Source organism: Thalassophryne amazonica, chromosome 16 (assembly GCF_902500255.1).
Source record: "Thalassophryne amazonica chromosome 16, fThaAma1.1, whole genome shotgun sequence".
In the NCBI taxonomy this organism is placed as follows: domain Eukaryota; kingdom Metazoa; phylum Chordata; class Actinopteri; order Batrachoidiformes; family Batrachoididae; genus Thalassophryne; species Thalassophryne amazonica.
Window position 1 is genome coordinate 33788641 of NC_047118.1, and position 13202 is coordinate 33801842.

Below are 13202 nucleotides of genomic sequence, written 5' to 3' on the forward strand. Positions count from 1 at the left end.
CTGTCTCAACCACACTCTACTTTCTTCTTTACCTAAACACACACACACACACACACACACCACTTTATATATAGGATTATTGTTTTAATAATGGTACATTTTCTGTTTTCAGGTGTATGAATGTGCTGTACTAGCTGCGTAAAATAGATCCATCACAATAACTTCTTTGTTTAGATTTCTGATGTTAACAAAAACTTTGTTTCAAGTCTACATTATTTTGAATCATTACACATACAGTAGTCAAATATCCACAATATCCACTGAAACCAGCATTCAACTACTTTGAAAAATAATAATAAAAGGCTCACTGTGATTGGCTGTCAGTTCAGCCCAGTTCAGATTTATTTATTTATTTTGCATTGAGCAGCGGTGCATATACGATGCTGAAGTTCTGGTCAAGAGAAAAAGTGACAATCTAGTTTTTTCCTCCCAAATAAAACACTGCATGCTCTGGCCAAAATCGTTCTGTAACAGTTCCGCACTTGCTCTTGCCCCTCTCCATTCACATGCCCGGTGGAGCCGAACCGCTGCTTTGCTTTCACTGAGTTTGCTCCATGCATGATGAGCAGAAATTCTCAATGTTACACTCTGTTCACGTGGTTTAGATTAGATTCAGTGCGTATTGTGTTATAGGTTAGAATTACGTCTTAATTTAACATTAGTAATGCTAACATGTTTTGTGTGTTGCCAGGCCAGAATGCAATGCGTCTTTTCATGAAAACAATGCCTTAAAGCCACGTTAACCATGGCTAAGAATATTGGAGGCCAGTACCCATTTATAGCTGAGTGGACGGACACAACACAGATTAAGTGTCTTGTCCAAGAACACAGAGAGGCAGTGGAATCTGGAGTTCAACATAGATCTACATATTGGTAGCTCAACTCCTTATCCTCTGACTTACTTATCAGGCAATGCGACACAAGGCTGTGAGACCATGACAAAAATCAAATATAGCTGATTTAATGGTATAATGCGATGCTTTACAGAAACATATTCAAACATAAATATGTTAATTACAGATGTACAATGTACGTCATAAATATAGACTCATATGCTGTAAAAGAACATTTCTGCACTGAATTCTTTGATGGACTAAAAATGTTTTCATCCACCAATGCTGTAGGTATGTTATGAAAAAAAAATAAAATAAAATAAAATAAAAAAGAAAAACCAACATTATAGTCACAGGAGATGCTGAAGGAAAGACAAGAGACAATGTTCAGGGCTGTGAAATGAAAATTGTGAAATCCGAGGAAAATTTGCAGTGGTTTGGGCAGGCATAGGCCCCCAGGAGCCGGGGTCTTTGGCCCCGTGGGGTCCCAGAAACCAAATTATTATATTTTTTTATCTAATGATGCATTTTCAGCATCTCCTGAAGAAGGAGAAAAAAAAAAACCCCAAACAAAAACAACAACAACAACAACAAAAAAAACTCAAAATTTGTGCATATTTAAATGACCCTGTATTCAACCTTTCATTTGAACTGTCAATGATCATGTTGAAATAACAGAATATAATGTGGAAGTAGGACCCGGAATGATTTTCCTTTTAATTGTAAACCAAATTCTAAATTAACTCAGAACAATTAAACTACATGAAATTCAAAACTACATGATATTCTTGTGTAAATTCCTATAAATCCGCTCAAAGCCACAGTGTCTTTTTTCCAATGAAAGAAAGTCCAGATTAATAAAAAATTATTTATATTCTTGTGAAAATTCATGTAAATCCATTCAAAGCCAGTCTTTTTTCCAATGAAAGAAAGTCTAGATTAATGAAAAAAGTCACATTTTCTAAAATCCTGTTTGAACAGTACAATGTTTATTTTCCAGAGAGAAAAATTCTTACTGTGTTTCCTGAGGGCACAGTTCACTTTTCCCTTCATCTGTGTTCATGAAGCCAGCGACAATTCCACGGATTCTTGTCCTTATCAGACTTTTTCCAAACAGTCTTTCTCGCCATCTTCTCTCTGTCCAACATTGGTCCGTGACACAGATGTACTGCAAAATTCTTCTTTTAAAAACTGTAGAGCTCTAAAGGTTTGCGATGTCCACATGCTACGTTTAGCCTAAGTGTTGCACAGGAGCCACACAGCGTCGCCGCAGCAATCAACCAGTCCCACTTTATGACAACTGTCGCAACAGCCAGGCTTTGAGAGAGGGATTTCCTCCTCAAAACTCCATGGATCCGAGGACACTGATTTGTATCTGTAACACACAGATCAGTGTCCGCGGACTTATAAAACTTGCACGATGTTGTAAAAAAAGAACACTTTGCGATAGACATTTTAAAAACTCAGTGACGATCACGATTACAAAGTTAAACGCTAACATCCCCCCCTCCTCCCCATGATGAAATCCGTGGTATTTCGCGGATCCGCTGAGTTTTCACAGCCCTGAATGTTGCTTTACCTGGTGTTTGATCGGGATGGTGTACTTCACCCAAGTGGCCTGCTGCATGATCTCTTCATCTTCCAGTTTTTTCTCTCGCTTTTTCACCTTCTCTTTCTCCTCACGCTCCAAAGCGGTCATGCGATGTAACCTGCACAGATAATATTGTAGTAGATGAAGATTAAACCAGTAAATCTACTTGCTCATGCTCACTGTGCCAGCAGCAGCACAGGAAAACCTGTTTCTTTGCCACTGGCAGTGGTGGGTATCCCCATCTTCAAGTAGTAAAAGCCCTACCATGGATTGTTTCTACCTGTGCACCTAAAACAGGTGATTTTACTGATTAGCTCATACACTTACCTAAACTGCTGAACTAATTAGAATCAGCTGGTTTAGTGGATGGAACATATACCTGGTAAGACTTTTCCCTCAGTGAAGCCAGGATTACCCACCTCTGGCCACTGGACTGGCGTATGTACCACTAGATATGTTCCCACGCTACCTCGTGTGTCCAAGAGAATCTTTCCATACAGGTAATATGACCACTGGTTTGATGGCGCACTCCAGGATAGCCAGGGCCAAAGCAAATTCTCTGGGTTTGCTACACATCTGAACTGCCTTGTTCCAGTTGGACCTAATGGAAAACAGACTGTGTAAACCAACAGTTATTTTCAAACATGCACTCTTGACAGTACAGCATTCCTGTACCTGTGCGAAGCCCAGTTTGGATGCATGAAAGGTGCTGGGACATTGTTTTCCAGTTGAACAATGGTTAGGCGCAAGGTGGAGATAGTCAGGTTCCGTGAACCATAAATCGAGCCATTCCATTTGAACTCAGACACCGTGGTCAGGCTGAACTTGTGGGATAGGTGACGTTTCTTGTCGTAGTCTTCGCGGTGTTGATGCTTATTGAGTGCCAGGACATTGCTGCTGTACTGGTTGTGGTAGACTCTGTATTTACACTCTTGGCCCAATCTGAAGAACCCGTTTTTCACAACAGAGTTGGAGTTGAACACCTTGGGATGGGAAGTTTCACCATCAGATGTAGGAGGAGAAGACTGAAACATGCAGGGAGATGCAGCATTATTCAAAACAGATGTACAAAGAAACTTTTCAAATCGAGATTGTGATCTGTTTCCGCAGATGTACCCAAACCCAAACCTATCCTAAGGCATCTCACATGTTGAGAGAGTTAAGAGTTTTTATTGTCATGTGAACAGTAAAAACAGGCAGTTACACCTCACAATGAAATTCTTACTCTGTTCGTTCTCCCTAGAAAATCTGCATGTAGAAAGTTCACATCAGAGACTAAAAAAGAAAACACATTATAAAATACACACTATTAGACTGAAGAATGTATTATATGCACTATTTAAAGGATGTACAGTTTAGAGGATGAGTTGATGTGCAGTTTATGCAGTATTGGCAATTTTGTGCAATATTATGTAGTTTTAAGCAGCATTCCTGCTGTGCAGGAGTCGGAAGGTGTATAGGTGCATAAGCAGTGACCAGAGCTATTACAATAAATATTTAGAGGATAATGGTAATGATGATGAGAAGAATGACAGTGAAATAACAGTCACTCAGGTGGTGGAGGGGTCAGTGTGTAAGAGTTATTGAAAAGCCTAATGGCCTGTGGGTAGAAGCTGTTCACCAGCCTAGTAGTCCTGGACTTCAGACTCCTGTAGCATCTGCCCGATGGTACACAGTAAATTTTGCAGAGTAAAATTTACTCTGCTGCGATAACATTTGGTCCCAGTCCAAACAGAGTTAAATGTACTCTATCACAGTGTAAAATCAACTCTTATTGGAGTAGAAACACTTGATTTGACAAGACGGTAGAGCTGATTTTACTCTATAATAGAGCGTATTTTACTCTATTTAGACTGGGATCAAATGTTATCCCAGCAGAGTAAATTTTACTCAGCAAAATTTACTGTGAAGTGTGAAGAGTGAGTTTTGGGGGTGTGTACTGTCCCTGATGAAGTTGTGTCTCCTACGTAGGACTCTGGTTTGGTAAATGTCCTACAGTGAGGGGTGTTTTACTGTATTCCACCTTATAAGGCGCGATGCTATTCTCAACTACAAGCATGCACTACTGGCTACAAAATGGGCCTACTATGATTATGTTAAGTACATTATGTTTATGTACGTTGCTTATTTATCTTTCATGTACATGTCCTATCCTGAGACTTAGATTTATTTATTTTACTGACATTACTTGCTTTCTTTTTTGCATTCAGTGTAGGGTGTCAAAGTAAGAAATTCATTGTGCAGGGAAATGTGTTTCTTTACTGTGCATATGACAGTAAAGCTTGAGTTGAGTTGATCAACAAAAATAAGTATAGTTCAAAGTTCTTGTTCGACATGGTTGCAACACTTATTCAAGGTGAACCACCTGTAAGTCACTCTCTATCTACTGCTCAAGATTTCTTAGATTACTTATTATTAGTTGTAGTCTTACACACCTCTCTGCAGCTTCTCTCCCCCTGCCATCCCCTCATTACCCCATCCCCGTAGAGACGGTGCCTGCTCCCAGACTACCAATAACCAGCAAAATCTATTTAAGCATAAAAATTCAAAAAGAAAAAATAATATAGCACCTTCAACTGCACCACAGACTAAAACAGTTAAATGTGGTCTATTAAACATTAGGTCTCTCTCTTCTAAGTCCCTGTTGGTAAATGATATAATAATTGATCAACATATTGATTTATTCTGCCTAACAGAAACCTGGTTACAGCAGGATGAATATGTTAGTTTAAATGAGTCAACACCCCCGAGTCACACTAACTGTCAGAATGCTCGTAGCACGGGCCGGGGTGGAGGATTAGCAGCAATCTTCCATTCCAGCTTATTAATTAATCCAAAACCCAGACAGAGCTTTAATTCATTTGAAGGCTTGTCTCTTAGTCTTGTCCATCCAAATTGGAAGTCCCAAAAACCAGTTTTATTTGTTATTATCTATCGTCCACCTGGTCGTTACTGTGAGTTTCTCTGTGAATTTTCAGACCTTTTGTCTGACTTAGTGCTTAGCTCAGATAAGATAATTATAGTGGGCGATTTTAACATCCACACAGATGCTGAGAATGACAGCCTCAACACTGCATTTAATCTATTATTAGACTCTATTGGCTTTGCTCAAAAAGTAAATGAGTCCACCCACCACTTTAATCATATCTTAGATCTTGTTCTGACTTATGGTATGGAAATAGAAGACTTAACAGTATTCCCTGAAAACTCCCTTCTGTCTGATCATTTCTTAATAACATTTACATTTACTCTGATGGACTACCCAGCAGTGGGGAATAAGTTTCATTACACTAGAAGTCTTTCAGAAAGCGCTGTAACTAGGTTTAAGGATATGATTCCTTCTTTATGTTCTCTAATGCCATATACCAACACAGTGCAGAGTAGCTACCTAAACTCTGTAAGGGAGATAGAGTATCTCGTCAATAGTTTTACATCCTCATTGAAGACAACTTTGGATGCTGTAGCTCCTCTGAAAAAGAGAGCTTTAAATCAGAAGTGTCTGACTCCGTGGTATAACTCACAAACTCGTAGCTTAAAGCAGATAACCTGTAAGTTGGAGAGGAAATGGCGTCTCACTAATTTAGAAGATCTTCACTTAGCCTGGAAAAAGAGTCTTTTGCTCTATAAAAAAGCCCTCCGTAAAGCTAGGACATCTTTCTACTCATCACTAATTGAAGAAAATAAGAACAACCCCAGGTTTCTTTTCAGCACTGTAGCCAGGCTGACAAAGAGTCAGAGCTCTATTGAGCTGAGTATTCCATTAACTTTAACTAGTAATGACTTCATGACTTTCTTTGCTAACAAAATTTTAACTATTAGAGAAAAAATTACTCATAACCATCCCAAAGACGTATCGATATCTTTGGCTGCTTTCAGTGATGCCGGTATTTGGTTAGACTCTTTCTCTCCGATTGTTCTGTCTGAGTTATTCTCATTAGTTACTTCATCCAAACCATCAACATGTTTATTAGACCCCATTCCTACCAGGCTGCTCAAGGAAGCCCTACCATTATTTAATGCTTCGATCTTAAATATGATCAATCTATCTTTGTTAGTTGGCTATGTACCACAGGCTTTTAAGGTGGCAGTAATTAAACCATTACTTAAAAAGCCATCACTTGACCCAGCTATCTTAGCTAATTATAGGCCAATCTCCAACCTTCCTTTTCTCTCAAAAATTCTTGAAAGGGTAGTTGTAAAACAGCTAACTGATCATCTGCAGAGGAATGGTCTATTTGAAGAGTTTCAGTCAGGTTTTAGAATTCATCATAGTACAGAAACAGCATTAGTGAAGGTTACAAATGATCTTCTTATGGCCTCGGACAGTGGACTCATCTCTGTGCTTGTTCTGTTAGACCTCAGTGCTGCTTTTGATACTGTTGACCATAAAATTTTATTACAGAGATTAGAGCATGCCATAGGTATTAAAGGCACTGCGCTGCGGTGGTTTGAATCATATTTGTCTAATAGATTACAATTTGTTCATGTAAATGGGGAATCTTCTTCACAGACTAAAGTTAATTATGGAGTTCCACAAGGTTCTGTGCTAGGACCAATTTTATTTACTTTATACATGCTTCCCTTAGGCAGTATTATTAGACGGTATTGCTTAAATTTTCATTGTTACGCAGATGATACCCAGCTTTATCTATCCATGAAGCCAGAGGACACACACCAATTAGCTAAACTGCAGGATTGTCTTACAGACATAAAGACATGGATGACCTCTAATTTCCTGCTTTTAAACTCAGATAAAACTGAAGTTATTGTACTTGGCCCCACAAATCTTAGAAACATGGTGTCTAACCAGATCCTTACTCTGGATGGCATTACCCTGACCTCTAGTAATACTGTGAGAAATCTTGGAGTCATTTTTGATCAGGATATGTCATTCAAAGCGCATATTAAACAAATATGTAGGACTGCTTTTTTGCATTTACGCAATATCTCTAAAATCAGAAAGGTCTTGTCTCAGAGTGATGCTGAAAAACTAATTCATGCATTTATTTCCTCTAGGCTGGACTATTGTAATTCATTATTATCAGGTTGTCCTAAAAGTTCCCTAAAAAGCCTTCAGTTAATTCAAAATGCTGCAGCTAGAGTACTGACGGGGACTAGAAGGAGAGAGCATATCTCACCCATATTGGCCTCTCTTCATTGGCTTCCTGTTAATTCTAGAATAGAATTTAAAATTCTTCTTCTTACTTATAAGGTTTTGAATAATCAGGTCCCATCTTATCTTAGGGACCTCGTAGTACCATATCACCCCAATAGAGCGCTTCGCTCTCAGACTGCAGGCTTACTTGTAGTTCCTAGGGTTTGTAAGAGTAGAATGGGAGGCAGAGCCTTCAGCTTTCAGGCTCCTCTCCTGTGGAACCAGCTCCCAATTCAGATCAGGGAGACAGACACCCTCTCTACTTTTAAGATTAGGCTTAAAACTTTCCTTTTTGCTAAAGCTTATAGTTAGGGCTGGATCAGGTGACCCTGAACCATCCCTTAGTTATGCTGCTATAGACGTAGACTGCTGGGGGGTTCCCATGATGCACTGTTTCTTTCTCTTTTTGCTCTGTATGCACCACTCTGCATTTAATCATTAGTGATCGATCTCTGCTCCCCTCCACAGCATGTCTTTTTCTTGGTTCTCTCCCTCAGCCCCAACCAGTCCCAGCAGAAGACTGCCCCTCCCTGAGCCTGGTTCTGCTGGAGGTTTCTTCCTGTTAAAAGGGAGTTTTTCCTTCCCACTGTAGCCAAGTGCTTGCTCACAGGGGGTCGTTTTGACCGTTGGGGTTTTACATAATTGTTGTATGGCCTTGCCTTACAATATAAGGCGCCTTGGGGCAACTGTTTGTTGTGATTTGGCGCTATATAAAAAAATTGATTGATTGATTGACTTCGAAAAGAAAACAGATGACATTAGGTCAAATATATCCTAGTATGCCTTAATCCGGCCACTACACACTGTTATTGAGGTGGGTGCCATCGTTGACGCCTCACACAGATTTACTGAATTTGGTATCACCTCACTGGGTGTGCTGACAAAAACTCTGCTAAATGCACAACATGTCATTTTGACCCTATACCAACAAAAATGTTTACAGACCTGTGGTTTACACTTGGGTCTACTGTACTGGAAATTATTAACCTATCATTAACCTCAGGATCTGTTCCTAAATGCTGTAAATCTGCAGTGATTCAACCAATACATAAGAAAATAAACCATGACTCCGATCTCCTGAAAAATTATAGGCCAATATCAAACCTATTATTTTGTTGTAAAATCCTTGAAAAAGTAGTTTCACAGCAGCTCGTGGAATGGCTCATAGAGGTTATTCTCAGTAAGGTACTGAGAATAACCCCTCTGAGCGACTGCAGTATGCATTTGAAATACACCATTCCACGAAGACAGCGCTTACTAAAGTAGTAAATGATCTCCTGCTCACAATGGATTCGGACACCACCACGGTTCTGTTACTGTCAGATCTTAGTGCTGCCCTCAACACGGTGAATCATCGTATACTACTCGATAGGTTGGAGAATCACTTTGGGATAGCTGGAAATGTCCTGGTATGGTTGACATCCTACCTAACCAGTCACTCTCACTGTGCCCTGTACAGTAATGTCACCTAAAATCTTGTTCGGATGATATACTCTACCTAAACTCTGTGAGTGAGATAGATTATCTCGTCAATAGCTTTACATCCTCATTGAGCACAACTTTGGATGCTGTAGCTCCTCTGAAAAAGAGAGCCTTAAATCAGAAGTGCCTGACTCCGTGGTTTAACCCACAAACTCGCAGCTTAAAGCAGATAACCCGTAAGCTGGAGAGAAAATGGCATCTCACTAATTTAGAAGATCTTTATTTAGCCTGGAAAAAGAGTCTGTTGCTCTATAAAAAAGCCCTCCATAAAGCTAGGACATCTTACTATTCATCACTAATTGAAGAAAATAAGAACAACCCCAGGTTTCTTTTCAGCACTGTAGCCAGGCTGACAAAGAGTCAGAGCTCTATTGAGCCGAGTATTCCTTTAACTTTAACTAGTAATGACTTCATGACTTTCTTTGCAAATAAAATTTTAACTATAAGAGAAAAAATTATTCATAACCATCCCAAAGACATATCGTTATCTTTGGCTGCTTTCAGTAATGCTGGTATTTGGTTAGACTCTTTCTCTCCGATTGTTCTGTCTGAGTTACTTTCATTAGTCACTTCCTCCAAACCATCAACATGTCTATTAGACCCCATTCCTACCAGGCTGCTCAAGGAAGCCCTACCGTTAATTAATGCTTCGATCTTAAATATGATCAATCTATCTTTGTTAGTTGGCTATGTACCACAGGCTTTTAAGGTGGCAGTAATTAAACCATTACTTAAAAAGCCATCACTTGACCCAGCTATCTTAGCTAATTATAGGCCAATCTCCAACCTTCCTTTTCTCTCAAAAATTCTTGAAAGGGTAGTTGTAAAACAGCTAACTGATCATCTGCAGAGGAATGGTCTATTTGAAGAGTTTCAGTCAGGTTTTAGAATTCATCATAGTACAGAAACAGCATTAGTGAAGGTTACAAATGATCTTCTTATGGCCTCGGACAGTGGACTCATCTCTGTGCTTGTTCTGTTAGACCTCAGTGCTGCTTTTGATACTGTTGACCATAAAATTTTATTACAGAGATTAGAGCATGCCATAGGTATTAAAGGCACTGCGCTGCGGTGGTTTGAATCATATTTGTCTAATAGATTACAATTTGTTCATGTAAATGGGGAATCTTCTTCACAGACTAAAGTTAATTATGGAGTTCCACAAGGTTCTGTGCTAGGACCAATTTTATTTACTTTATACATGCTTCCCTTAGGCAGTATTATTAGACGGTATTGCTTAAATTTTCATTGTTACGCAGATGATACCCAGCTTTATCTATCCATGAAGCCAGAGGACACACACCAATTAGCTAAACTGCAGGATTGTCTTACAGACATAAAGACATGGATGACCTCTAATTTCCTGCTTTTAAACTCAGATAAAACTGAAGTTATTGTACTTGGCCCCACAAATCTTAGAAACATGGTGTCTAACCAGATCCTTACTCTGGATGGCATTACCCTGACCTCTAGTAATACTGTGAGAAATCTTGGAGTCATTTTTGATCAGGATATGTCATTCAAAGCGCATATTAAACAAATATGTAGGACTGCTTTTTTGCATTTACGCAATATCTCTAAAATCAGAAAGGTCTTGTCTCAGAGTGATGCTGAAAAACTAATTCATGCATTTATTTCCTCTAGGCTGGACTATTGTAATTCATTATTATCAGGTTGTCCTAAAAGTTCCCTAAAAAGCCTTCAGTTAATTCAAAATGCTGCAGCTAGAGTACTGACGGGGACTAGAAGGAGAGAGCATATCTCACCCATATTGGCCTCTCTTCATTGGCTTCCTGTTAATTCTAGAATAGAATTTAAAATTCTTCTTCTTACTTATAAGGTTTTGAATAATCAGGTCCCATCTTATCTTAGGGACCTCGTAGTACCATATCACCCCAATAGAGCGCTTCGCTCTCAGACTGCAGGCTTACTTGTAGTTCCTAGGGTTTGTAAGAGTAGAATGGGAGGCAGAGCCTTCAGCTTTCAGGCTCCTCTCCTGTGGAACCAGCTCCCAATTCAGATCAGGGAGACAGACACCCTCTCTACTTTTAAGATTAGGCTTAAAACTTTCCTTTTTGCTAAAGCTTATAGTTAGGGCTGGATCAGGTGACCCTGAACCATCCCTTAGTTATGCTGCTATAGACGTAGACTGCTGGGGGGTTCCCATGATGCACTGTTTCTTTCTCTTTTTGCTCTGTATGCACCACTCTGCATTTAATCATTAGTGATCGATCTCTGCTCCCCTCCACAGCATGTCTTTTTCTTGGTTCTCTCCCTCAGCCCCAACCAGTCCCAGCAGAAGACTGCCCCTCCCTGAGCCTGGTTCTGCTGGAGGTTTCTTCCTGTTAAAAGGGAGTTTTTCCTTCCCACTGTAGCCAAGTGCTTGCTCACAGGGGGTCGTTTTGACCGTTGGGGTTTTACATAATTGTTGTATGGCCTTGCCTTACAATATAAGGCGCCTTGGGGCAACTGTTTGTTGTGATTTGGCGCTATATAAAAAAATTGATTGATTGATTGACTTCGAAAAGAAAACAGATGACATTAGGTCAAATATATCCTAGTATGCCTTAATCCGGCCACTACACACTGTTATTGAGGTGGGTGCCATCGTTGACGCCTCACACAGATTTACTGAATTTGGTATCACCTCACTGGGTGTGCTGACAAAAACTCTGCTAAATGCACAACATGTCATTTTGACCCTATACCAACAAAAATGTTTACAGACCTGTGGTTTACACTTGGGTCTACTGTACTGGAAATTATTAACCTATCATTAACCTCAGGATCTGTTCCTAAATGCTGTAAATCTGCAGTGATTCAACCAATACATAAGAAAATAAACCATGACTCCGATCTCCTGAAAAATTATAGGCCAATATCAAACCTATTATTTTGTTGTAAAATCCTTGAAAAAGTAGTTTCACAGCAGCTCGTGGAATGGCTCATAGAGGTTATTCTCAGTAAGGTACTGAGAATAACCCCTCTGAGCGACTGCAGTATGCATTTGAAATACACCATTCCACGAAGACAGCGCTTACTAAAGTAGTAAATGATCTCCTGCTCACAATGGATTCGGACACCACCACGGTTCTGTTACTGTCAGATCTTAGTGCTGCCCTCAACACGGTGAATCATCGTATACTACTCGATAGGTTGGAGAATCACTTTGGGATAGCTGGAAATGTCCTGGTATGGTTGACATCCTACCTAACCAGTCACTCTCACTGTGCCCTGTACAGTAATGTCACCTAAAATCTTGTTCGGATGATATACTCTACCTAAACTCTGTGAGTGAGATAGATTATCTCGTCAATAGCTTTACATCCTCATTGAGCACAACTTTGGATGCTGTAGCTCCTCTGAAAAAGAGAGCCTTAAATCAGAAGTGCCTGACTCCGTGGTTTAACCCACAAACTCGCAGCTTAAAGCAGATAACCCGTAAGCTGGAGAGAAAATGGCATCTCACTAATTTAGAAGATCTTTATTTAGCCTGGAAAAAGAGTCTGTTGCTCTATAAAAAAGCCCTCCATAAAGCTAGGACATCTTACTATTCATCACTAATTGAAGAAAATAAGAACAACCCCAGGTTTCTTTTCAGCACTGTAGCCAGGCTGACAAAGAGTCAGAGCTCTATTGAGCCGAGTATTCCTTTAACTTTAACTAGTAATGACTTCATGACTTTCTTTGCAAATAAAATTTTAACTATAAGAGAAAAAATTATTCATAACCATCCCAAAGACATATCGTTATCTTTGGCTGCTTTCAGTAATGCTGGTATTTGGTTAGACTCTTTCTCTCCGATTGTTCTGTCTGAGTTACTTTCATTAGTCACTTCCTCCAAACCATCAACATGTCTATTAGACCCCATTCCTACCAGGCTGCTCAAGGAAGCCCTACCGTTAATTAATGCTTCGATCTTAAATATGATCAATCTATCTTTATTAGTTGGCTATGTACCACAGGCTTTTAAGGTGGCAGTAATTAAACCATTACTTAAAAAGCCATCACTTGACCCAGCTATCTTAGCTAATTATAGGCCAATCTCCAACCTTCCTTTTCTCTCAAAAATTCTTGAAATGGTAGTTACAAAACACCTAAGTGATCATCTGCAGAGGAATGGTCTATTTGAAGAGTTTCA

At 39.6% G+C, this 13202-nt stretch overlaps 1 protein-coding gene across 8 annotated transcripts in view; it reads right to left on the bottom strand.

The window, feature by feature from the left end:
- The window catches only part of bptf (bromodomain PHD finger transcription factor), an 82899-nt gene that overhangs the window by 40850 nt on the left and 28847 nt on the right, over positions 1-13202 (bottom strand). For all 8 annotated transcript variants that reach the window (XM_034190125.1, XM_034190127.1, XM_034190124.1 and 5 more), the window contains exons 7-9: positions 3100-3449; positions 2894-3025; positions 2413-2542 (exon numbers count right to left, since the gene is read on the bottom strand). In XM_034190125.1, the coding sequence (XP_034046016.1) occupies positions 2413-2542; positions 2894-3025; positions 3100-3449 (612 nt within the window). The remainder of the gene's footprint in view (positions 1-2412; positions 2543-2893; positions 3026-3099; positions 3450-13202) is intronic.